Source organism: Salmo salar, chromosome 13 (assembly GCF_965601325.2).
Source record: "Salmo salar chromosome 13, fSalSal1, whole genome shotgun sequence".
Taxonomy (NCBI): Eukaryota; Metazoa; Chordata; class Actinopteri; order Salmoniformes; family Salmonidae; genus Salmo; species Salmo salar.
Window position 1 is genome coordinate 28,464,472 of NC_138303.1, and position 26,347 is coordinate 28,490,818.

At 42.6% G+C, this 26,347-nt stretch overlaps 1 protein-coding gene across 1 annotated transcript in view; it reads left to right on the top strand.

Moving 5' to 3' along the window:
• The window catches only part of LOC106566685 (voltage-dependent L-type calcium channel subunit alpha-1D), a 91,007-nt gene that overhangs the window by 53,036 nt on the left and 11,624 nt on the right, over positions 1–26,347 (top strand). Inside the window, exons 10-40 of the mRNA XM_082959939.1 lie at positions 2,310–2,397; positions 2,526–2,552; positions 2,907–3,067; positions 3,365–3,590; positions 3,832–4,039; positions 4,282–4,402; positions 4,734–4,848; positions 4,955–5,012; positions 5,207–5,261; positions 5,356–5,500; positions 8,817–8,946; positions 9,240–9,299; positions 10,730–10,836; positions 10,947–11,034; positions 11,216–11,323; positions 11,461–11,513; positions 11,645–11,791; positions 11,989–12,190; positions 13,404–13,562; positions 14,444–14,554; positions 15,399–15,482; positions 17,178–17,306; positions 20,002–20,067; positions 20,167–20,258; positions 20,371–20,530; positions 20,863–20,990; positions 21,306–21,402; positions 21,525–21,627; positions 22,058–22,159; positions 25,426–25,562; positions 26,205–26,321. Coding sequence (XP_082816065.1) covers positions 2,310–2,397; positions 2,526–2,552; positions 2,907–3,067; positions 3,365–3,590; positions 3,832–4,039; positions 4,282–4,402; positions 4,734–4,848; positions 4,955–5,012; positions 5,207–5,261; positions 5,356–5,500; positions 8,817–8,946; positions 9,240–9,299; positions 10,730–10,836; positions 10,947–11,034; positions 11,216–11,323; positions 11,461–11,513; positions 11,645–11,791; positions 11,989–12,190; positions 13,404–13,562; positions 14,444–14,554; positions 15,399–15,482; positions 17,178–17,306; positions 20,002–20,067; positions 20,167–20,258; positions 20,371–20,530; positions 20,863–20,990; positions 21,306–21,402; positions 21,525–21,627; positions 22,058–22,159; positions 25,426–25,562; positions 26,205–26,321 — 3,584 coding nt within the window. The remainder of the gene's footprint in view (positions 1–2,309; positions 2,398–2,525; positions 2,553–2,906; positions 3,068–3,364; positions 3,591–3,831; positions 4,040–4,281; positions 4,403–4,733; positions 4,849–4,954; positions 5,013–5,206; positions 5,262–5,355; positions 5,501–8,816; positions 8,947–9,239; positions 9,300–10,729; positions 10,837–10,946; positions 11,035–11,215; positions 11,324–11,460; positions 11,514–11,644; positions 11,792–11,988; positions 12,191–13,403; positions 13,563–14,443; positions 14,555–15,398; positions 15,483–17,177; positions 17,307–20,001; positions 20,068–20,166; positions 20,259–20,370; positions 20,531–20,862; positions 20,991–21,305; positions 21,403–21,524; positions 21,628–22,057; positions 22,160–25,425; positions 25,563–26,204; positions 26,322–26,347) is intronic.

Consider the following 26,347-nt stretch of genomic DNA (forward strand, 5'->3'; position numbering starts at 1 on the left):
CCAGCATGGTCCGGGTTAGGGGAGGGTTTGCAGGGATGTACTTATCCCATCATGCAGTAGCGACTCCTATGGCGGGCCGGGTGCAGTGCATGCTGACACGGTAGCCAGGTGTACGGTGTGTTTCCTCTGACACATTGGTGCCGCTGGCTTCTGGGTTAAGTGGGCATTGTGTTAAGAGGCAGTGCGGCTTGGTTGGGTTGTCTTTCGGAGGACGCATGGCTCTCGACCTTCGTCTCTCCCGAGTCTGTACGGGAGTTGCAGCGATGAGACAAGACTGTAACTACCAATTGGATACCATGAAATTGGGGAGAAAAGTGGTAATAAATAAAGAAATACAACCCCTCCAAAAAAAATGTATGATTGTTTCTGGAAAAGCCTCTCCCACTGCTCTGCCTGGCACTGCCGCAGCCCTAGCTCTATCCATCTACCCACTGGTTTTAGGTCTCCACAGAAAGCTTTATTAGTGCATATCTGTGTGGTGTATAATCTGGCACTGTGTTAGACTATTAGCCCCCTCTATGTCAGTTGTCTATGTGTGGTGTCTAGGTACCATACTGTACTATACTTTCCTTAATGTATATGTTTTGTTCTGCGTAGAGTTCAACTCTGTGGCCCACTAGCTGCTACTAATAGATGTCCTTCTTCTTCTTCTTCTCTCCTCTGCTCTACAACTGCTTCTTCTTCTCTCCTTCTTTTATGCCTTCCAGTTATTGGCTCCTCTTCTCTTTTGTCTCTTATGTTTTGTTTAGTGCTTCTCTAGTCTCTTCCTAACTGCTTATATAGTAGTAGATATCTGTTCTCTCTTGTTCTCTACTGACTCACTGCTCCCTCTGCTGTTTAAATGCATGTACTGCATGCCTTTAAAACACCAAGGCGTGACCCTGGCTGACCTAACGGAGAAGAAGAAAGGGAAGTTTGGCTGGTTCAGCCAGTCCACTGAGACACAGGGTAAATTGGGTTGTGTGTTTGTGTGTTTTGCCCTCCCTCCTTTGCTTGCTTGTGCTTTGCTACTAGTTTGATGTGCGCTTGTCCAATTGTTGTGTTCCATCCTCTCTACTACTACTCTTCATTAGATCTGTGTCCTCATTTTGTCCTGGCTCTTTGGTAAAGTAGGACAAGCAGTGAGTGGGTGGATTTGTGAATCAAACATCAGTATTTTGAAACACAACCAGCAGGTTTAAGGCTTCTAGAGGTTACGAGAGGTCATGTGCATGTTGTACTGTAACCTAGAATTCTCCGGAACTGGACCATAAGTGAATAAGGGATATATTGTCTGCAAATGTGAACACATTGATATGTTGACTATGGAAAGGGTATGCATATTTGTAAACAATCAAAATAGATAGATTACCTTGTAGACATGCATTGTGGGGTCATTTTGAGTCATTCATTGCCATTTCTTTTATTTTGTTCATTTTTATAAGCCTTGTTTTTTTTTCTCCATTTCTGTGCACTGTGATTTTGATTTTTCCTTGAGATATTTTGTGGAGTATTTTTGACCTTCTACTTACTTATTCATAAGGTTTGTACAGCATCTGCACAGATCCACTAGTAGTAAAACGTTTCTAAGCCTATCAGAAACCACACTATTGTTATCCCATTCACATACTAAACAGCATGGATGATCTGTGCAGGTGCTGCAATCAGCCCTCTGTATTATGACTGTCAATGATGGTCCTCAAAGAGCCCTATACTGAATGATGAGGATATGAAATTATGTCATCTTTACTAGATTTAAACTACCCAAAACACTCAACCATAAGTAGGATTGGGTTGGTTACTTTTTAAATGTAATCTGTTACAGTTACTAGATACCTGTCCAAAATTGTAATCAGTAATGTAACTTTTGGATTACTCAAACTCAGTAACGTAATCTGATAACTTTCGGTTAATTTTGGATTACTTTGCCCTTAAAAGGCATTAGAGAGAGACAAAAAGGATCCATCAAACGCATTTGACGTGTCATCCTAGTGGTCTCTGACTTGTGGTCAAACTTTTTTCAATGCTGAATTGAATGTCATTGAGAAAACAGAAAGGTGTCATAATGTATTTTTTCACAAACATCCTTTCTGAATTTAAATGTAATCCAAGAAGTAATCATCTAGTTTTTCAAAAGCATCTGTAATCTGATTACAATATTTTTGCTGGTAATGTAACCGATTACAGTAATAGTCTTTTTAAAATCAGATTACATGTACATGTAATCAGTTTCTCCCCAAACCTGATCATAAGGGTTCTTTAGGTTGGAAAGTCAGAGCCATAGTTCGACTGGATCTCAACGTACTTCCTGTGTTTGTGTTATGTCACAGCAAGCAAGCCCGCCAGCGAGACAGAGTCTGTGAACACTGACAACCCCAACGGAGAGGACGATAAGGCTAACTGCTGTGGACCACTCTGGTGAGTCTGTCTGTCTCTGTCAAGGTTCAAGGTTTCTTTCTACCTGAATAGACAATTGGCTTAAAAAGCTACTGTAATACGTCATTCATGCAAATGGATATTAACAATATGATTCTTCATTTCTTCAGTCAAAAAATTATAAAATCAAAGTACAGGTCAGTCCTCTGTCAGTACTATGTGTCATTGTTTTTTTGCATGGCCCTGATGCACATTGTGGAAATTCATCGTCACTCGCTTGTGTTTTTCCCCCACACACACTGTCCATCCTGATCAGTCACTGCACTCCTGCTTATGTCCTCTTCATCATCACCACATCTTCATCATCCTCACCATGTCTGCCTTTTGTTTAGTCTGTGACCCTGACATTGTTTGAGACCTTCTGTCTAACATGCATGATTTCATTACAGTTCACAATTAACCTGTGCATTTAATCCTTTGATGATCAACCAGTATGTAACACAACTTCCTGATTCGAGTCAGATCGTGACATAATTTCCTCTCTCTTGAAGTCGGCGATGGCGTCGCTGGAACCGGTTCTGCCGCAGGAAGTGTCGTGTTGCCGTGAAGTCGGTGTCTTTCTATTGGCTGGTGATCATCCTGGTGTTTCTCAACACGCTCACCATCTCCTCAGAGCACTACAACCAGCCTAACTGGCTCACGGACGTCCAGGGTGGGTAGAGGGTCAAAATGGTATTTCCCAATCACATAGTTTTAGCAGAATGTGTACTTTACAGTGTCCTTCTCAGAAACCCACAGGATACATACTATGTTCTCCTTGAATCTTACAATCTACAATGTCATTATACTACAGTAGTGCCCTTGATAATCAGACAATACCTATGACTTACCCAGATACTGTATCTGCTGCATACAGTATCCCTTCCTACCAGATCCCCATAGCAGTGATCTTTATAAGTGGAAAATGTTGTACTGTAATGTCTATATGATGATGTACGCTGCTCTCCAGATGTGGCCAACAAGGTTCTGCTGGCTCTGTTTACGTGTGAGATGCTGGTGAAGATGTATAGTCTGGGCCTGCAGGCCTACTTCGTGTCTCTGTTCAATCGCTTCGACTGCTTCGTGGTGTGTGGCGGCATCGTGGAGACCATCCTGGTGGAGCTGGCCATCATGTCTCCCCTGGGCATCTCTGTGTTTCGTTGTGTCCGCCTGCTACGCATCTTCAAGGTCACACGGTGAGACTGGGAGACTTCAGGAGAGTCTGGACATAGGCTGACGTGGTGGAGGTGTACTTTTGGCAAAATGTTTACCTCTGTGATTCGTTCACGTCACATCTCTTTCTTTGCTCACTGGTTTTGATGTATCATATACTGTTGGAAGAATGTTTATCAGTCTCTCGGTATGTGTGCTTGCATGCTTGCGTATGGGTTGTTTGTGCATTCATCTTGACCTTCTCTTTCTCTCTCTGCCCTGTAGCCACTGGGCATCTCTCAGTAACCTGGTGGCATCGCTGCTCAACTCCATGAAGTCCATCGCCTCCCTCCTGCTCCTGCTCTTCCTCTTCATCATCATCTTCTCTCTGTTGGGCATGCAGCTCTTCGGAGGCAAGTTCAACTTCGACGAGACGATAACTAAGAGGAGCACCTTCGACAACTTCCCCCAGGCACTACTCACAGTGTTTCAGGTAGGACGACTCTACCTGTTCCTGGTTTCTCTCACAATGATTATTGACATCATGAAAATGTGATGACGTTATAATGGCGTTGTAATAATGTTGTGATATGACATTGTAATAACATTGTGGTATGATGTTGTAATAACATTGTGATGACTTGTAATAATGTAATAATAATATTGTAATAATGTCGTGAAGGCGTTGTACTAACGTTGGGATGACGTTGTGTTACACTGTGTTGTGTGACTCAGATCCTGACAGGCGAGGATTGGAATGCTGTGATGTATGACGGCATCATGGCGTACGGTGGACCCTTCTCCTCAGGCATGGTCGTCTGCATCTACTTCATAATCCTCTTTGTCTGTGGAAACTGTATCCTGTTTTTAAAACATGTAGAACACATGGCTTCAGCTGCCCCTAGTCATATAGCATTTAGATCAGTATTATCCACTGGTTCAAGAGAGACGCAATATGTGCAGGCTTTTGTTCCACCCCAGCACTAACACATTTGACTCAGCTAGTCATGAGTAGCTTTTGATGAGTAGTTTCTTTGTTTGTTGAATCAAATATGTTAGTTCTGAGCTGGAACAATAGCCGGTACACATTGCTAGCCCACAGGACCAGGAGTGAAGAACAGTGCATTACACTCCAACGCTAGGTCGATGTTGTATCTCCGTTGCCCTTAAGTCCAGTTTGTAATCAGACATCCTGCTGAACGTCTTCTTGGCCATCGCCGTTGACAACCTGGCAGATGCAGAGAGCCTGAACACAGCCCAGAAGGAGGAAGAGGAGGAGAAGGAGAGGAAGAAGAGTGCCAGGTAATGTCAGCACTGCCTTACTGAAATAGAGGATGGTCTGTGTTTTTCTGTTGTTCCTCCTGACCTGTCGGGATGCTGTCTTGTGTTTGGGCTCTTTTATTTCCAGAGATGACACTGATAAGATGGAGGAACTGAAACCTGAGGGCCAGGATGGGGATCTCAAGGTAATCAGAGTAGCTTTTAGATTGGGGTTTTAGAAAGTCAGAGAAGAGCAATCCATAACCACACAGAGGCGCCATTAGACAAAAGATTTTGGAATGGTGGCCCACTTAGAATAATACAGTGAGTTAAAACCATATGGCATTTATAACAGTACTGATACACTGCTGATATGTCATTTGTGTCTTGATGAATATAGGTTCCACTGGAGGAGGAAGAGGAGAAGGAGCCGTATCCCACTCCAGACACTCCAGGTAACCTAATCTGTTCTGAGATCAGTGTCCTAACTTTGTTGCCATAGCTTCCATGGCCTGACACTGCCTTATCTCTGATCCTGGTTTTCCCCAGTTGGTGATGATGACAATGATGATGATAATCTGCCAGAGGTTCCGGTTGGGCCACGCCCTCAAAGGCTGTCAGACCTCAGCATCAAGGAGAAGACTCCGCCCATCCCTGAGGGCAGTGCTTTCTTCATCTTCAGCAACACTAACCCGTAAGTATACTGGCTTGCGAAAGTATTCACCCCCCTTGGCGTTTTTCCTATTTTGTTGCCTTACAACCGATTTTTGGGGGGTTTGTATCATTTGATTTACACAACATGCCTACCACTTTGAAGATGCAAAATATTTTTTATGGTGAAACAAACAAGAAATGCGACAAAAAAACTGAAAACTTGAGCGTGCATAACTATTCACCCCCCCAAAGTCAATACTTTGTAGAGCCATCTTTTGCAGCAATTACAGCTGCAAGTCTCTCTATAAACTTGGCACATCTAGCCACTGGGACTTTTGCCCATTCTTCAAGGCAAAACTGCTCCAGCTCCTTCAAGTTGGATGGGTTCGCTGGTGTACAGCAATCTTTAAGTCATACCACAGATTCTCAATTGGATTGAGGTCTTGGCTTTGACTAGGCCATTCCAATACATTTAAATGTTTCCCCTTAAACCACTCGAGTGTTGCTTTGGCAGTATGCTTAGGGTCATTGTCCTGCTGGAAGGTGAACCTTCCTCCCAGTCTCAAATCTCTAGAAGACTGAAACAGGTTTCCCTCAAGAATTTCCCTGTATTTAGCGGCATCCATCATTCCTTCAATTCTGACTAGTTTCCCAGTCCCTGCTGATGAAAACATCCCCACAGCATGATGCTGCCACCACCATGCTTCACTGTGGGGATGGTTTTCTCGGGGTGATGAGAGGTGTTGGGATTGCGCCAGACATAGCGTTTTCCTTGATGGCCAAAAAGCTCAATTTTAGTCTCATCTTACCAGGGTACCTTCTTCCATATGTTTGGGGAGTCTTTTGGCAAATACCAGACGTGCTTGCTTATTTGTTTCTTTAAGCAATGGCTTTTTTTCTGGCCACTCTTCCGTAAAGCCCAGCTCTGTGGAGTGTATGGCTTAAAGTGGTCCTGTGGAGCTTTGCAGCTCCTTCAGGGTTATCTTTGGTCACTTTGTTGCCTCTCTGATTAATGCCCTCCTTGCCTGGTCCGTGAGTTTTGGTGGGCGGTTCTTTCTTGGCAGGTTTGTTGTGGTGCCCTATTCTTTCAATTTTTTAATAATAGATGTAATGGTGCTCCGTGGGATGTTCAAATTTTCATATATTTTTTATAACCTAACCCTGATCTGTACTTCTCCACATCTTTGTCCCTGACCTGTTTGGAGAGCTCCTTGGTCTTCATGGTGCCGCTTGCTTGGTGTTGCCCCTTGCTTAGTGGTGTTGCAGACTCTGGGGCCTTTCAGAACAGGTGTATATACAGTTGAAGTTGGAAGTTTACATACACTTAGGTTGGAGTCATTAAAACTCGTTTTTCAACCACTCCCCAAATTTCTTCTTAACAAACTATAGTTTTGGCAAGTCGGTAAGGACATCTACTTTGTTCATGACACAAGTAATTTTTCTAACAATTGTTTACAGACAGATTATTTCACTTATAATTCACTGTATCACAATTCCAGTGGGTCAGAAGTTTACATTCACTAAGTTGACTGTGCCTTCAAACAGCTGGGAAAATTCCAGAAAATTATGTCATGGCTTTAGAAGCTTCTGATAGGCTAATTGACATAATTTGAGTAAATTTGAGGTGTACCTGTTGATGTATTTCAAGGCCTAACTTCAAACTCAGTGCCTCTTTGCTTGACATCATGGGAAAATCTAAAGAAATCAGCCAAGACCTCAGAATAAAAAGTAAGACCTCCACAAGTCTGGTTCATCCTTGGGAGCAATTCCCAAATGCCTGAAGGTACCACGTTCATCTGTACAAACAATAGTACACAAGTATAAACACCATGGGACCACGCAGCCGTCATACCGCTCAGGAAGGAGATACGTTCTGTCTCCTAGAGATGAATGTACTTTGGTGCGAAAAGTGCGAATCAATCCCAGAACAACAGCAAAGGACCTTGTGAAGATGCTGGAGGAAACAGGTACAAAAGTATCTATATCCACAGTAAAATGAGTCCTATCTCGACATAACCTGAAAGGCCGCTCAGCAAGGAAGAAGCCGCTGCTCCAAAATCGCCATTAAAAGGCAGACTACGCTTTGGAACTGCACATGGGGGCAAAGATTGTACTTTTTTGGAGAAATGTCCTCTGGTCTGATGAAACAAAAATATAACTGTTTGGCCATAATGACCATCAATATGTTTGGAGGAAAAAGGGGGAGGCTTGCAAGCCAAAGAACACCATCCCAACCATGAAGCACGGGGGTGGCAGCATCATGTTGTGGGGGTGCTTTGCTGCGGGAGGGACTGGTGCACTTCACAAAATAGATGGCATCATGAGAAGGAAAATTATGTGGATATATTGAAGCAACATCTCAAGACATCAGTCAGGAAGTTAAAGCTTGGTCGCAAATGGGTCTTCCAAATGGACAATGACCCCAAGCATACCTCCAAAGTTGTGGCAAAATGGCTTAAGGAAAACAAAGTCAAGGTATTGAAGTGGTCATCACAAAGCCCTGATCTCAATCCCATAGAACATTTGTGGGTAGAACTGAAAAAGCGTGTGCGAGCAAGGAGGCCTACAAACCTGACTCAGTTACACCAGCTCTGTCAGGAGGAATGGGCCACAATTCACCCAACTTTTTGTGGGAAGCTTGTGGAAGGCTACCCGAAACGTTTGACCCAAGTTAAACAATTTAAAGTCAATGCTACCAAATACTAATTGAGTGTATGTAAACTTCTGACCCACTGGGAATGTGATGAAATAAATACAAGCTGAAATAAATCAATCTCTCTACTATTATTCTGACATTTCACATTCTTAAAATAAAGTGATCCTAACTGACCTAAGACTTGGAATTTTTACTAGGATTAAATGTCAGGAATTGTGAAAAACTGAGTTGAAATGTATTTGGCTAAGGTGTATGTAAACTTCCGACTTCAACTGTATACTGAGATCATGTGACAGATCATGTCACTCTTAGAATGCACACAGGTGGACTTTATTTAAATAATTATGTGACTTCTGAAGGTGATTGGTTGCACCAGATCTTATTTAGGGGCTTCATAGTAAAGGGGTGAATACATATACACCCACCACTTTTCAGTTCTTCAATTCTTTACATTTTTTTAAACAAGTTATTTTTTTCATTTCACTTCACCAATTTGGACTATTTTGTGTATGTCCATTACATGAAATCCAAATAAAAATCCATTTAAATTACAGGTTGTAGTGCAACAAAATAGGAGAAACGCCAAGGGGGGTGAATACTTTTGCAAGGCACTGAAGGTCTCAGTACTAAATATATGTTATAATGCACGCACACCCACGCACTCAAAAATAATGTGTGATTTCATGGCTTTTTTTCTCAGGGTCCGGGTGGCCTGCCACAAGCTGATCAATCACCACATCTTCACCAACCTCATCCTGGTGTTCATCATGCTGAGCTCTGTGTCTCTGGCTGCTGAGGACCCCATACGCAACTTCTCCGCACGCAACATCGTATGTTTACTGCAGCAGACGTTTCTCTTACATAAAAATAACATTTGATAGCATCAAGATAATCTTTACTTCTATGAAAGTAATTTGACTGTAATTTTACAGTAATGACACTGTCACGATAATGTCTAATAGTGGTATGAAATATCTGTGTTAAAAAGAACTAAAAACCTCAAACCTATACTTAATAGCAGTAGTAATCAATTTAGGACTGTTGATGCGTTCTGAAGTTGTTGATATCATGTCATGTGTTGATGCCTTGAACTCCTGTTAAACTTTCACATTGCTTTTTGCAGATACTTGGTTATTTTGACTATGCTTTCACGGCAATCTTTACTGTTGAGATCCTATTGAAGGTAAATGCTCTCCCCCTGTGTGTGTGTGCTGTGCTCTAGTGCTTGTGTAGTAACGCTCAGACCTTCTCGTTGCTTTCCAGATCCTAGGCTATGCAGATTATGTCTTCACTAGTATATTTACCTTTGAGATCCTGTTGAAGGTAACCAGGTTTCTATGACAACCATCGTCTTGCTGCACTCCCCCGTCTACTGTATGTCGCCTGTTTTTAAATGGCGCCTGTTTTTTTCTGCTTGTCTGTCAGCAACCATCACGGAACCTCTTTTAACCACAAACCAATTTGGAGCCAAAAGAGGGGGCAATATGTATATTTGTACGTTTTTGAGTGTAGCATGGATCACTCCAGTAGCATGAATCACTGCCTTGTTATTGTGTCTAGTTTTAACTGCACCCTGTAAAGATGAGGGTTCATAGTAGGTCACCTCTTTGTGAACCTTACCCTGGTCTGTTTGTACTTTAGCCAACAACTCCTTTGTCATTGTCAGTTTGGCTTATGCTAAAGCACAAACAGACCTGGCAACCAGGTTAGGAGATCCTTGACATGCTTCCCAGACCCAATTCTCTTCTGCTGTTCAGCCCCCACCTGTGTGTTCTCTTTGCTTCATGTGAGGGCTCACATCTGCATCAATTTCAATCGGTCATACGCTTGTTTTGGTATGATTGTTTTGAGTACTTCCACAGAGTATGCATGAAACCATGACACACATGAATGACTCTGAAGCAATTAGACTCTACTCTTTTGAATGCAACCTCCCCTTCTCTCTGGTTTGGGAGGCTTTCATACACTTTTGTACCTCTCCACTGATGCAAATCCCATGTTTTGTGTTTTAAGCCTGGGCTTGACAGAACCAATAGATTACCTGTAGATTCAAGGAAAATGGGTTGAGCCTTGTTCTAATCTTTACAGGAAATTAATAGCATATCTCTGAAATAATGTTTTATTTTTTGTGTTTGTTGGTTGCTGTAAAAAACAGTATTTGTTCTATTGAAATACACTTCATGTCTTATTGAGCAGAATGTGTAGGAGTTTGAGTAAGATTAGAAGGAACTAGATCTGTATCAGTGTGTGTAGGTGTGTTTGTCTGCCCGCTCTGAGAAAGAGCTTGTGTCAACAGATGTAGAATCTTAGCTTGATCATCCTGTTGCAGGAGAACCTTCCTGCAATGCAGGACATTTAAAACTTGTAGTGTATTTGAGGTTTAAAATGAATCAAACCACACAAAAATGTACATTAATTATAATCCATAATAATTATAATCCATAATAATTCATATTTCCTGTTATTATTATCCTGCTGTAGCAAACTGGCTCAAATGAAGATCCTACATGTCTAGCTCATCTACAGTTGTAGCTGAACCTGTTGTGTGTCTGGTATGAGATGGCCTAGTGTATATGTCAGTATATCTGATGCCGGTCTCCCTGTGCTCTCCAGATGACAGCTTTTGGGGCTTTCCTCCATAAAGGAGCCTTCTGCAGGAACTACTTCAACCTGCTGGACCTACTGGTGGTTGGAGTCTCTCTGGTGTCCTTTGGCATTCAGTACGTAAAAATGAATCAATTGGTTGATTGATTTATTTCTTGCTTGATGGATTGATCAATCTTTCAATCAGACAGCGATGTGGCCATAACTGTCTGTGTTTGGTGTTCAGGTCATCTGCCATCTCTGTGGTCAAGATCTTGCGTGTGTTGAGGGTGTTGCGGCCCCTGAGGGCCATCAACAGAGCCAAGGGCCTCAAGGTGAGACGGGGGGCCAGTGGGCCACAGTGTAACAACTGTTTAACCACACACCCTCAAGATAACTGACTACTGAAGTCGCCTGTTTGTAAATCATCAGGTTAAGGGTACAGGGTCCAATAAGGTCATTCATCCCTGACCTTTTCTCTCTTGTCTCCTCTGTTTTTGACCCTTGACCCTGCAGCATGTGGTCCAGTGTGTATTTGTGGCCATCAGGACCATTGGCAACATCATGATCGTCACCACGCTGTTACAGTTCATGTTCGCCTGCATAGGAGTGCAGCTATTCAAGGTGTCTACCGCCACTACAGTGTTAACACTCATAAAGTATTGTCTGTAGTCTATGCATGATGCAGTAGTTATGTGTGTGGTTATGTGTGTGTAATATGTGTGACAGAAGGGCAGCTGTTAAACGTTCTGTTCTCTCAGGGCAAGTTCTATCGCTGCACAGACGAGGCCAAGTCCAGCCCAGAGGAATGCAAGTGAGTTTGATCGCTCTTTGTTCAAACATAAGGACTGGAGTGCTGAGACCCAGATATGTGTCTGTTTGGATATACAGATGATTATGTAGATACATGGATTTAGATGTATAACTCCTCTCTCTCTCTCGTAGAGGCACATACATCCTGTATAAGGATGGAGACACAGCCTTGCCTGCAGTTAGGGAGAGGATCTGGTACAACAGTGACTTCAACTTTGACAACGTCCTCATGGCCATGATGGCTCTGTTCACCGTCTCTACATTTGAAGGCTGGCCTGCGTAAGAGCCTCTCACATATGCACACACACACACACACACACACACACACACACACACACACACACACACACACACACTCATGCACGTGCACTCACACACACAGCAAATGCACACGTGAATATGCACACTCCCACATATGCATATCCAGACAGACGAACCATCTCACTGATTAGTGTGCGTTTGTTTCTGTGGCTCAGTCTGCTCTACAAGGCCATCGACTCCAACAGAGAGAATATGGGTCCCATCTACAACTACCGCGTGGAGATCTCCATCTTCTTCATCATCTACATCATCATCATCGCCTTCTTCATGATGAACATCTTTGTCGGTTTCGTCATCGTCACTTTCCAGGAGCAGGGAGAGAAAGAGTACAAGAACTGTGAGCTGGACAAGAACCAGGTAACAACCTAGTTAGTGTGTGTGTGTGTGTGTGTGTATGTGTGTATGTGTGTTGTGTGTGTGTGTGAACATAAATATGTACAGTGCTGTGCAAAAGTTTTAGGCAGGTGTGAAAAAATGCTTTAAGTAAGAATGCTTTCAAAAATAGACATGTTAATAGATTATATTTATCAATTAACTAAATGCAAAGTGAGTGAACTGAAGCTAAATCTAAGTCAAATCCATATTTGGTGTGACCACCCTTTGCCTTCAAAACAGTATCAAATCTTCTAGGTGCACTTGTACAAAGTCAGGGATTTTGCAGGCATATAGTCAGGTGTATGATTAAACAATTATACCACACAGGTGCTAATGATCATCAATTCAATATGAAGGTTAAAACACAATCATTAACTCTGATGTGGGAACAAGGCCAAGCGACTCAACTATGCACGAAAACACAGGAACTGGGGTGCAGAAAAATGGCAGCAGGTGCTCTGGACTGAAATATGTCTGTAGCAGAAGGCAGTTTGTTCGCCGAAGGGCTGGAGAGCGGTACACAAATGAGTGTCTGCAGGCAACAGTGGAGTATTGTGGAGGTTCCTTGCAAGTTAGGGGCTACATTTCTGCAAATGGAGTTTGATTTGGACGGAATTAATGGTATCCTCAATGCTGAGAAGTACAGGCAGATACTTATCCATCATGCAATACCATCAGAGAGGCATCTGATTGGCCCCAAATTTATTCTGCAGCATGCCAACGACCCCAAACATACAGCGAAAGTCATTAAGAACTATCTTCAGCGTAAACAAGAACAAGGAGTCCTGGAAGTGATGGTTTGGCCCCCACAGAGCCCTGACCTCAACATCATCGAGTCTGTCTGGGATTACATGAAGAGAGAGAAGCACCTGAGGCTGCCTAAATCCACAGAAGAACTGTGGTTAGTTCTCCAAGATGTTTGGGCCATCCTACCTGCTGAGTTCCTTCAAATACTGTGTACAAGTGTACCTAGAAGAATTGATGCTGTTTTGAAGGCAAAGGGTGGTCACACCAAATATTGATTTGATGTAGATTTTTCTTCAGTTCACTCACTTTGCATTTAGTTAATTGATCAATATAATCTATGAACATTCTTACTTTACAGCATTTTGTCACACCTGCATAAAACTTTTGCACAGCAGTGTATGTGTGTGTATTTCTGTGTATTACTGTGTGTTTTATCTCCCCTCTCTAGCGTCAGTGTGTGGAGTATGCTCTGAAGGCTCGTCCACTGAGAAGGTACATCCCTAAGAACCCCTACCAGTATAAGTTCTGGTATGTGGTCAACTCCACAGGCTTTGAGTACGTCATGTTCGTCCTCATCATCCTCAACACACTGTGTCTGGCCATCCAGGTGAGTCCCTTTCCTGCCATACATGTATAGTCCTATCTCTGTCTCTCTCTATGTCTCTATATCTGGGTCTATCTCTGTCTCTCTCTATGTCTCTATATCTGGGTCTATCTCTGTCTCTCTCTATGTCTCTATATCCGGGTCTATCTCTGTCTCTCTCTATGTCTCTATATCTGGGTCTATCTCTGTCTCTCTCTATGTCTCTATATCTGGGTCTATCTCTGTCTCTCTCTGTGTCTCTATATCTGGGTCTATCTCTGTCTCTCTCTATGTCTCTATATCTGGGTCTATCTCTGTCTCTCTCTATGTCTCTATATCCGGGTCTCTCTCTGTGTCTCTATATCTGTGTCTATCTCTGTCTCTCTCTATGTCTCTATATCCGGGTCTATCTCTGTCTCTCTCTGTGTCTCTATATCCGGGTCTATCTCTGTCTCTCTCTGTGTCTCTATACCCGGGTCTATCTCCGTCTCTCTCTATGTCTCTATATCCGGGTCTATCTCTGTCTCTCTCTATGTCTCTATATCCGGGTCTATCTCTGTCTCTCTCTATGTCTCTATATCCGGGTCTATCTCTGTCTCTCTCTATGTCTCTATATCCGGGTCTATCTCTGTCTCTCTCTGTGTCTCTATATCCAGGTCTATCTCCGTCTCTCTCTGTATCCGGGTCTATCTCTGTCTCTCTCTGTGTCTCTATATCTGAGTCTATCTCTTTGTCCCGCTATGCCTCTCTGTCTCTCTGTTCTGCATTTTGTAAACTGTATATTTATTTTTCTGTCTATCTCCTCATCCTTCTTTCTGTTCTTCTTATGCCCCTTATCTTCCCCCTTTCTCTTTCTCCGACCCTCTCTCTCCCTCTTCTCTCTCCCACTCTCTCCATTTCCTCAGCACTATGGCCAGTCTCACCTGTTCAACTATGCCATGGACATCCTCAACATGGTCTTCACTGGCGTCTTCACTGTGGAGATGATCTTTAAACTCATCGCCTTCAAACCCAGGGTGAGTCAGTCTGTCTGCCTGCCTCTCAACTCGCACCATAGACCAGTTATCTCACCCCCTCACCCCACTCCCAAGTATCTTCCCCTGCAATATTACCTTAACACTCCCTCCTCACCCTTTCCCTCCCTACTTCTTACTCTCCACTGACCCCCCCACCCCACCCACCCACCCACCCACCCACACACCCACACACCCATGCTGGGCTCCGTACCCTGGCCTGTAGGGGTATTTTGGGGATGCCTGGAACGTCTTCGATGCCCTGGTGGTGATCGGCAGCGTAGTAGACATCATTCTCACTCAGGTAGAGTATTATAGTAGACCTGCCCTCATCCCTGCCTCCTCTCTTCCTCCCTCCCTTCCTTCCTTATTTCCTTCCCTCACCTTTTTCTAGACTCACTCAAACCCCTCTCTGGTCCTAAAGCCAGTCTGTTGGCTCCTTGTCCTACTGTGGGACCTCTGTCAGGGCTGGCCACCATAGGTATGATGTATTACCTATGCTGGACTGGTATTGGGTCTAGGTCTATGGTGGCCAGTTACTCAGCACTGTGAAGGCACTGTATCAGTGAGAGACTTATAACACCTTATACAGTAGAGGGTTGTAGAGGGTTCATAACAGATCATAGTCAGAACTTTATTCACTGTTTCATATGTAAAGTTGGGCTACTTAGAGGCATGCATACATTTTGTATTCTCCCAGACACAGTGCCACACACTCTTTTTTCTATTTCCTGCTGTATATTTTCATGTTTTGTCTGTGTTTTCACATCTCTCTCTATCCTTCTCTTTCTCTTTTTCTGCCTCTGTTCTCTCCCGTCTCTTTGTGTCCTTGGGCTGGCGCTTACAGCACTATTTCGCCGATGCATGGAACACATTTGATGCCTTAATTGTTGTTGGTAGCGTCGTTGACATTGCAATCACAGAGATAAATGTAAGTAGCCATCTTCATGCTCCTTGTTCTCTAGCACTATCAGAGGGAATGCATTGCAATAACATCAGGGTTACATTCAAGATCCCAACATGTTTTCATGTCCCAAACATGTTCATTAACCATGCTAGCTAGAGCAATAGCTTTCCAAGGAGCTATCTAGCTGTTAAGTAGCGTCCACCGTGTTGGAGTAATGTTGTAATCTTGAATGCAACCCGGTGAGCCTTGGAGATCAAATGGCATGTGACATCTATATAAATATGATGACAACTGAGTCAGGTCTTTACCAGATTTGTACGATTTTGTAATGATAGGACAGTTTCAAAACACTCCCAGGGTTATTGCAAGGCCTTCCTCCAATATGTTGTCCAGATTAGTGATCCCATGCTTGGTGCTGTTCTGTGACTTTGTGCCATCATGAAGTTTGTGTGCCTCTGTTTTTTGCCTTTTTTGGAATTACAAATCTAAACAGACATATGGACTTCCACACATACACATGCAGATATTGTCTCACAACATGGTATATTTCAAGTTTACTACATGTAACAATATACATAGTTATTTGATATCAATTTAACCAAGTTTGTCTTTCTGGGATCTCCTTATTTTCTGGTGCTGATCAAAGTTGTACTGCATTATATTGGTGTTTTCTATCTTCACGTGTAGAATTGTACGTCATGTTTGATGTACTGAATGTACTACAGTGTGTGGTAATCAGTACTAAGCTACTGTGGTCGGGCTTTGCATAAAAGGCAGATGATGGCGTCTCTTCAGTGTCAATACGGTTGCTCATGTAACATGTTATGGTTGTTCTCTGATTCCTTTTGTTGAAGACGCTTCAATAATGCCATGGACGGTTGATTGAATCAACAATAAAGAAATGTAATGACATTCTGAACTAGTTGTAAGATAAGAAATTATGTCAATAACTATGTCAATGACTAATTGCTGACTTCAATGATATGAGGGACGAAGAATTGAAGTTGTTAGTGGTTAACCCACACCTTTGGTTTCAAGGCCATCCCAGTGGTGAAGGTGATTGTGGACCCAGGGGTAAGAAGCCCCTTCCAGTACACCACTCTTCCTCATCGTCATCGTCATCTCAGCACAGAGCTGTTTACGTTGTCAGTCGTTACGTTTGTTCGCATGAAATATCCTGTTCTGAAACCGTATACTTTGTTGAGGTTTTGTCTTGCCTGTTTTGTGGGCTGGTTCCAAGGACAAGATCAGTTCTGGTTTGGGATCTTGTGCGTGTTGAGCATCATCTCATTATCAGTCTTTTCTGTGTTGTTTTGTTCATGTTTGACCTGGATCATACTGTGGATGTTGTGGATCCAGGTTTGCTTGTGTCTGGACATTCTGGAGATGGGAGTGGAGTGCCTCTGTATGACTCCTAGGAGTGGGGACACTTGTCTTGTGTAGCTACTGTATGTGTGTGGGACGTGTCTGCATCGCATTCACACAAGTTAAGGACTATTGCATGTTCCTCTACCTGAATGTGTACACACATGCACAGAGGTGGTTGAACACACACGTGCACGTACGTACACATGCACACACTGCGTGTTGATCTCTGGCCTGCTCCTAGCTGTGTGTTAAAGTAGCACTGTGGGTGTTCCACCTCTCTCTCTCTCTCTCTCTCTCTCTCTCTCTCTCTCTCTCTCTCTCTCTCTCAATCTCTCTCCCTCTCTCTCTCAGAACACTGAGGACAGTGCTCGCATCTCCATCACATTCTTCCGTTTGTTTCGAGTCATGCGATTGGTCAAGCTGCTCAGCAGAGGGGAGGGCATCCGAACGCTCCTGTGGACCTTCATTAAGTCCTTCCAGGTGAGAGAAGAAATGCTCAGGTATAGGGTTGCCAAGCTACCGGTAATTTACCAAAGTTACCAGAATCTTTGGTAATTTTGGTTATTAACAGGTCATTTATGATAACTTTGGTAATTTATACTTGAATCATTTTTAAAATATATATATATATTTTAAAAGTTATTCAAGTATAAATATATATATATATATATATATATATTTTAAAAGTAATTCATATTCATACAGTATTTTTTTAGATCTGTGTCATTTTGTCCATGCGTTTCTAGTAGATCGACCATATGGTTCAAGGGAAAATTGCCTAATTAATGAAAAAAGCATCTAATCAACCTTATTATTTTCAATAAACTCTGCCAACTATTAACATTTTTCACAACTGCCACCAGTTTGATGCCAAAACATTTACAACCAAAACATATTGACATAATAAAATACATTTAAGTGTGTACATTTTGTCTTTTTTTTAAATAAAAAATAAATATATATATATATATTTTATGAAAAAAAATACAACATTTACACACTTAAATGTATTTTATTATGTCAATATGTTTTGGTTGTAAATGTTTTTATATATATATATATATATGAAAAAGCTATTTCATGCTGAAACCCTCATATTATACACCAATGGTATTCACTAAGTTGATGGTTTATATTTAGGATAATATTTTGATTCATGAGCTGAAATAAAAGATCCCAGAAATGTTCCAAACCCACAAAAAAGCTTATTTCTCTCAAATGTTGTGCACAAATGTAATTTGTTTACATCCCTGTTAGTGAGCATTTCTCCTTTGCCAGGATAATCAAGCCTTACCTCTGCTTGCTGTGTTTCTCTGCACCTGGGGTTGAGTTCGTACTAGCATTATTGTCACACAATCAAGAAGCTGATTAAACAGCATGATCATTACACATGTGCACCTTGTGCTGGGGACAATAAAAGGCCACTCTAAAATGTGCAGTTTTGTCACATAACACAATGCCACAGATGTCTCAAGTTTGTTTTGAGGGAGTGTGGAATTGGCATGCTGACTGCAGGAATGTCCACCAGAGCTTTTGCCAGAGAATTGAATGTTAATTTCTCTAACATAAGCCACCTCAAATGTCGTTTTAGAGAATTTGTCAGTACGTCCAACCGGCCTCACAACTACAGAACACTTGTGACCACGCCAGCCTAGGACTTCCACATCTGGCTTCTGCACTTGTGGGATCGTCTGACACCAGCCACCCGGACAGCTGGGGAAACTGTGGGTTTGCACAACCAGAACATTTCTGCACAAACTGACAGAAACCATCTCAGGGAAGCTCATCTGCGTGCTCGTCGTCCTCCTCAGGGTCTTGACCTGACTGCAGTTTGGCGTCATAACCGACTTCAGTGGGCAAATGCTCACCTTCAATGGCCACTGGCACGCTGTACCGCTTGTATGGCATCATGTGGGCGAGTGGTTTCCTCAACACAGTGCCCCATGGTGGCGGTGGGGTTATGGTATGGTTCAGGCATAAGCTACAGACAACGAACACAATTGCATTTTATCAATGGCAATTTGAATGCACAAAAATACCGTGATGAAATCCTTAGGCCTATTGTGACGCCCATTACTTTCAGTTACTTTTAGATTACTTTCCTCTTACGAGACATTAGAAGAAGACAAACATGTATATTACCAATTGAACGACATGTAATACAAGATAAAACAATGTTATAGTTTCCTTAGCTGGCCATAATAGATGTTGCATTTTACTTTATGGGTTACATTTACATTTAACATTTTAGTCATATAGCAGACGTTCTTATCCAGAGCGATTTACAGGAGCAATTAGGGTTAAGTGCCTTGCTTAAGGGCACATCGACAGATTCTTCACCTAGTTGGCTTGGGGATTCGAACCAGCGACCTTTTTATTACTGGCCTACGCTCTAACCGTAGGCTTCTTGTAACCCAGTTCTTTCTACTTCAATACAGATAGTAATATGATAAGGCTACATCTTTACATTAAAAACCAAAGTCTGTCAGATTTCCAGTCATTTCAATTAATTTAATACCCCCTGATCTTCAAGAATAGGACTTGGAAATATAGAAATATAGATTAGCCAAATAGTTTTAGCTGAGCAAGGACTTATTAGCCTACTCTGTTGTTAAATGCTGTTCTCATAGAATGCCATGCTTTGAGTACAACTGAAAAGTGCTATGAATGTCCTATGTTACATTTGCTAAAGGCCCATTTGCAAAGGCCTATTGTTTACGTTTTTTTTGGTGGTGACACTTTATCTCGATAATTTGCAGCTGCTTAAGTCTATCAAAAGTGTGCGAGTTTGAACATATGTCCAGTAAGTCTATGGATTATTTTTTGTTGTTGCACAAATTAGAGCTCCTTCTTACAAACTCCTTCTTAAATGAAACTTGTTTTTGACTGGATGTGTAGCACAATACCACAGAGGAGTGTAGAAGGGAGAAACTCCCTCAAAGTTTTATTCCATCCCCCTGTGCACAGACATCAGTTCCAAAAGAAACTTGAATGTTACCAAAATTCTGTCAGTTTACTGGTAAACTTTGAAGGTTTCCAGTAATACCCTCCCTCTGCAACCCTACTGGGGTAACAGTGGAGCCATACAGGTCAGAGTGTAACATACAGGTGAAGGTGCACCTTCCCTTACTGAGTCAATCTACTAAAACTATCTTTCTCTCTCTGGCATTCCTAGGCTCTTCCCTATGTTGCCCTTCTGATAGCCATGTTATTCTTCATCTATGCTGTTATTGGAATGCAGGTAACTGACAGACATTTATTTTGGAAATGTTGAAGTTACAATATGATTATCTTACCAATAGCATTTATTTCTTCAATAACACACTGTGCTGTGTTTCAGGTGTTTGGAAAGATTGCCTTGGTAGACCACACACAGATTAACCGAAACAACAACTTCCAGACCTTTCCTCAAGCTGTCCTGATGCTCTTCAGGTATGTGTGTGCACGTGTGTGTGTGTGTGTGTGACTAGTTGATTTATTATTATGGACGGTGAAAAGTTGTGGTCATTGTAGTCCTAATATTACTGTTGTTGATGCTTCTCAGGTGTGCTACAGGTGAGGCGTGGCAGGAGATCATGCTGGCATGTCTGCCAGGGAAGCTGTGTGACTCGGAGTCAGACTACAACCCTGGAGAGGAGAAAACCTGTGGCAGCGGATTCGCCATTATCTACTTCATCAGCTTCTACATGCTCTGCGCCTTCCTGGTATACACACACATACATAATCACAGCATGTACACACACCCACACAGGGTTAGGTAGGTCACTTTCTAAATGTAATCCATTACAGTTACTAGTTACCTGTCCAAAATTGTACTCAGTAATGTAACTTTTGGATTTCCCAAACTCAGTAATGTAATCTGATTAGTTACTTTTGGATTACTTTCCTCTTAAGAGGCATTAGAAGAAGACAAAAAGGGTCCATCAAAGTAGTAGAATAGAACAAACTTAAACTTGTGCCTTTTTTCAATGCTGAATGGAATGTCATTGAGAAAACAGAAAGGTGATCCCTTACTGACACAATGTCTCTGTTTTAGATCATCAACTTGTTTGTTGCTGTCATCATGGATAACTTTGACTATCTGACGCGTGATTGGTCCATTCTGGGCCCTCACCACCTGGATGAGTTTAAAAGGATCTGGTCTGAATACGACCCTGAGGCCAAGTGAGTCTGCATGACCATCTGGACATAGAGTACACAAATACACACAAATACACACAAATACACACACACACACACACACACACACACACACACACACACACACACACACACACACACACACACACACACACACACACACACACACACACACACACACACACACACCTGCAGTCATTAATTTACATTGGTTCTCACTGTGTGTTGTTTCTGTATTTGGTGTTGCTTTCAGTAGTGTGTTGGTTTCAGTGTGTGTGTCACTGTGTCTCTTTCAGTAGTGTGTTGGTTTCAGTGTCTGTGTCACTGTGTCTCTTTCAGGGGCAGGATAAAGCATCTGGATGTGGTGACCTTGCTGAGACGCATCCAGCCTCCTCTAGGCTTCGGCAAGCTGTGTCCACACAGAGTGGCCTGCAAGGTGTGTCTGAACACCCAAACAGCACAAACACACATTACACACATATTACATAAGGTGTTCATATTGTGAGCTCAATCTTGCCCTGGTTAACTCATATGTTGCATGACCGTAACTCCTTTTAGAGACTGGTTGCAATGAACATGCCCCTGAACAGTGATGGCACGGTCATGTTCAATGCCACTCTGTTTGCCTTGGTGAGGACTGCTCTGAAGATCAAAACTGAAGGTGAGCACTGAGAGCTAACACAGTGATGTCTGAATGAGGACATACTATGAAGTCTATCGGACAGAATCATCACACAGTATCTCTGATGGCGTATTTCCACTAAGGACTTACCCCAGTGTTTTACCCAAAACGCTCAGATTTCTGTGTTTCCACCGCCACGGCCTGGCTCCAGTTTCTCACTGGCCCATGTCCTCAGTAGACCTGCTCTGACTTAAAGCCAAGGTTCACAAGTCCTCAGTGTCAGCCTTAGCTATATGGAAACACAGTTCCCAAAAAATAACATTAGAGCCCACATTACCATAATCACTGTCGACACACTGGTGCTGTAATGGAAACACCCAATGAATATACTCAAAATAGTCTTATACAGTGGCCTGCTCTGTAGCTGTCTTGATTGGTCCAAATCATTCACCAAGTGTTGGTTTCCTAGGCAACTTGGAACAGGCCAATGAGGAGTTGCGAGCGGTCATCAAGAAGATCTGGAAGAGGACCAGCATGAAGCTGTTGGACCAAGTGGTGCCCCCTGCAGGCGGTCAGTAGAATGGCTCCCGCCTCCATGTGTCTGTGGTGTCTGTCAACAGTAACTGTACAGTAGATTCTACCTCATGGCTAGCGTGGCTAAAGAGAGACTTCCTCATGTCAGACTGCCCTGTATACCCGCACATGCTCAATTGTTATGTACACTTTAAACATACAAATGCGCTGTGCAAAACTACATAGCTAAGCAGTGTTATTACTTATGTACTGTGTGTGTAATCACGGTAGCGATCCTACGCTCCAGGCTGACCTTCAACAATGTTTTCCCTCAGCAGTGGTATTGCACAGAATCAATACATGGAACTCAAAGCATATACTCAGCAGTCACACCTTGAAAATACACAAATTCATTGACATTAGTGATCCATGGCCTTACTAAACTTGTGAAACAGTTTGCTCCGACAAATTATTGACAGACAGTTGAGTCTTCACTTCCTGTTTTGTGTGTGAATAGCTGTAAAAGTCCCAGTTGTTAGATTCCAGATAAGAGCAGGATCAGATAGGGGATGAGACAGAAACTGCAGACTGTCACTTAAGTTCGGCGAAACTCACCTTATCTCACTTTCTTTTTCCCTCCACAGTGTACTCACATGCTCATTACAGCCTGACTCTGGGGTTTCCTAGTGATACTCAGGCCAGGCTCAATCTTATATGGCTCCCTATTCACTTCATTGTGCACTAAGCAGTGTACTCTATAGGAAGGGAATATCGCAGCACCCATGTGTTTCTGTGAAATGCCATGCTGAACTGTTGTTCTGTATACTGCTTGGTTGACCTGAGCCATACTGACCTGTACAGTCTGTGGTGTTGTGCTGTGTTGTACGATGCTGATTGATGATGACCAACCTGTAGTGTTCTTCACTGTGCCATAGTTTGCTGAAAACATTATTTGTGGTATTTTATTTTCATTTTTATCCTTTGCTGCACAATACTTTCTGCTTTAGCTCCGATGCTTGGCTTGTTCTAGCATTGCATGCTCTGCTATAGTTTACTAACTCCTCTTGATTTCTCTCTCTCTCTCTCTCTCTCTCTCTCTCTCTCTGGCCAAGCTTCTCTCCTCCACAGCTTTCCCTCCTCCTCTTTCCCCTCTTCCATAGTCTCTTCTGCTCTCTCCTTCTCTCTGCCGTCCGGAATTTCCTGCAGCAGTTCTGTTTTTGGCCGGTGGCATGGAACTAGAGTTGCCTCTCTCTCCTGTGCCCTAGCTGTCCCCAGTCTGCTTACTAACTAGCTGAGTGACACAGATCGCTGCTTCCCTGTTCTGTACTGCTTCCCTGGCCTGCTCGTCTCTTAACAGTTTAGATATTCTTCTCTTTCTGCTGTAGTCTTCTTGTTAGGTGCTTCTAACTGTGGCAGTATCCCTGTACTGTAGCTAACCCTTAGATACTGTAGGTGGATGTGTAGCTGTTTGATAGACTCATATGTTCAGTAAGATGTGGTTGTGTTGGTTTGAAAGAAAACAAGCGTTTCTTGTTTCATGTCATGATTTTGTGGTACGATGGCTGTATTGAGTTGAGGCTAGTGTCTGTTTGGCTGTTTACAATTCTATGTTTCAGAACTGTTCATATTTTGATAATACCAGATACTCTAGTGCAAGGATGGGCAACTTTGATCGGGTGGGGTCCACAAAAAATCTGAACTCATCATGAGGAGCCGCAGTGGCTAGCTGGTCTGCTTACCTACATCCATACATACATATATACAGTACCAGTCAAAAGTTTGGACACACCTACTCATTCAAGGGTTTTTCTTTATTTTTACTATTTTCTACATTGTAGCATAATAGTGAAGACATCAAAACTATGAAATAACACATATGGAATCATGTAGTAACCAAAAATATTTGTATATTTGAGATCCTTCAAAGTAGCCACCCTTTGCCTTGATGACAGCTTTGCACACTCTTGGCATTCTCTCAAACAGCTTCACCTGAAATGCTTTTCCAACAGTCTTGAAAGAGTTCCCACATATGCTGAGCACTTGTTGGCTGATTTTCCTTCGCTCTGCGGTCCAACTCATCACAAACCATCTTAATTGGGTTGAGGTCGGGTGGTTGTGGAGGCAAGGTCATCTGATGCAGCACTCCATCACTCCCCTTCTTGGTCAAATAGCCCTTACACAGCCTGGAGGTGTTTTGAGTCATTGTCCTGTTGAAAAACAAATGATAGTCCCACTAAGAGCAAACCAGATGGGATGGCGTATCGCTGCAGAATGCTGTGGTAGCCATGCTGGTTACTGCCTTGAGCAGACAGTGTCACCAGCAAAGCACCCCCACACCATCACACCCCCTCCTCCTCCATGCTTCACGTTGGGAACCACACATGTAGAGATCATCCATTCACCTACTCTGCGTCTCACAAAGACACGGCGGTTGGAACCAAAAATCTCAAACTTGGACTCATGAGACCAAAGGACAGATTTCTACCGGTCTAATGTTCATGTTTCTTGGCCCAAGCAAGTCTCTTCTTCTTATTGGTGTCCTTTGGTAGTGGTTTCTTTCCAGCAGTTCGACCATGAAGAAACTTTCTAAGTTTTTGACTGACCTTCATGTCTTAAAGTAATGATGGACTGTCATTTCTCTTTGCTTATTAGAGCTGGTCTTGCCATAATAAGGACTTGGTCTTTTACCAAATAGGACTATCTTCTGTATACCACTCCTACCTTGTCATAACACAACTGATTGGCTCAAATGCATTAAGAAGGAAAGAAATTCCATAAATTAACTTTGAACAAGGCACACCTGTTAATTGAAATGCATTCCAGGTGACTACCTCATGAAGCTGGTTGAGAGAATGCCAAGAGTGTGCAAAGCTGTCATGAAGGCAAACGGTGGCTACTTTGAAGAATCTCAAATATAAAATATATTTAGATTTTTTCTTCACACTTTTTTGGTTACTACATGATTCCATATGTGTTATTTCATAGTTTTGATGTCTTCACTATTATTTTACAATGTAGAAAATAGTAACAATAAAGAAAAACCCTTGAATGAGTAGGTGTGTCCAAACTTCTGACTAGTCCTGTATACTGTATATTAAAAAAATGTTGTTGGGTTTCTGCGGAATATCAGTTATTCAAAACAGACTCATGATAAAGCCAGCATACATGTATATGGTATTCAGCCGATTGTTGGAGTGCTCTGAAGAGTTCCTATAGGAGAGGTAGAGTACCATTGTGTCTTCGGGCCTAGTGTTATTTCCCAGGATGCTGTGCGGCGTGGTGAGGTGCTGACAGTGGAGACGTTTGTGTGGTCTGTTCACTCAGATGACGAGGTAACCGTGGGGAAGTTTTATGCCACCTTCCTGATACAGGACTACTTCAGGAAATTCAAGAAACGCAAAGAGCAAGGCCTGGTGGGAAGACACTCATTCTCCAGCCTGAACTCCACCATCGCCCTCCAGGTGAGTCTCAACTGCTGTACTGTTCTGTACTGGACTGTACCATTCCACCTCCTCTAGAGTTGTCAATAGTTACCAAACTCACACTATTAAGGCCAATCTATGTACACTGTAACACAAGTCAATTTATTTGACCTGCAGATACCTGTACAATTTAAAAGATAATAACCTTTGAAACTAACTAATAGGATTTACAAACCAAAATACGTGGCTAATATAGTAAGATAATACATTAATATGGGTAAACAATATGTAACTGCTAGTTAGCGATTGGTTGAATCACACTAGGACTGCTTTGTCCAATCCCCGCTGGACATCTGCAAATCAGCAGGCCACTGCACCTGAACACAATGTTGCTTCCCTGGCCTGCACTTTGCTATGTCACCTCTAGCCATACACCTGCAGACTATACCCTTTCTTATCTGCTTCTGGAAACAATCAGAGATAAAGAGAATGTTGTTCCTCAGAAATGATTGATCAATTCTGGATTAGCAGTGCTGTGCACACTCACCCTGATGAACAAAGCACCTCCTCAGTCTGATTTGTCTGTGTGTACTGTACTGGATGTCTGACCTTATGCTTCAGTTCATGTTTGTGTGTAGGTGTTCCTGCCAGCTCTCAGCTGCTCTTTTGTCGTTGTTGCAGGCTGGCCTCCGCACACTGCATGATATTGGGCCCGAAATTCGCCGAGTCATATCATGTGACCTACAAGACGAGGGCCTTGTAGACATGAATGCAGAAGAAGATGATGAGGTGTCTAGGGTAAATCACTATCCCAGTTCATTCAA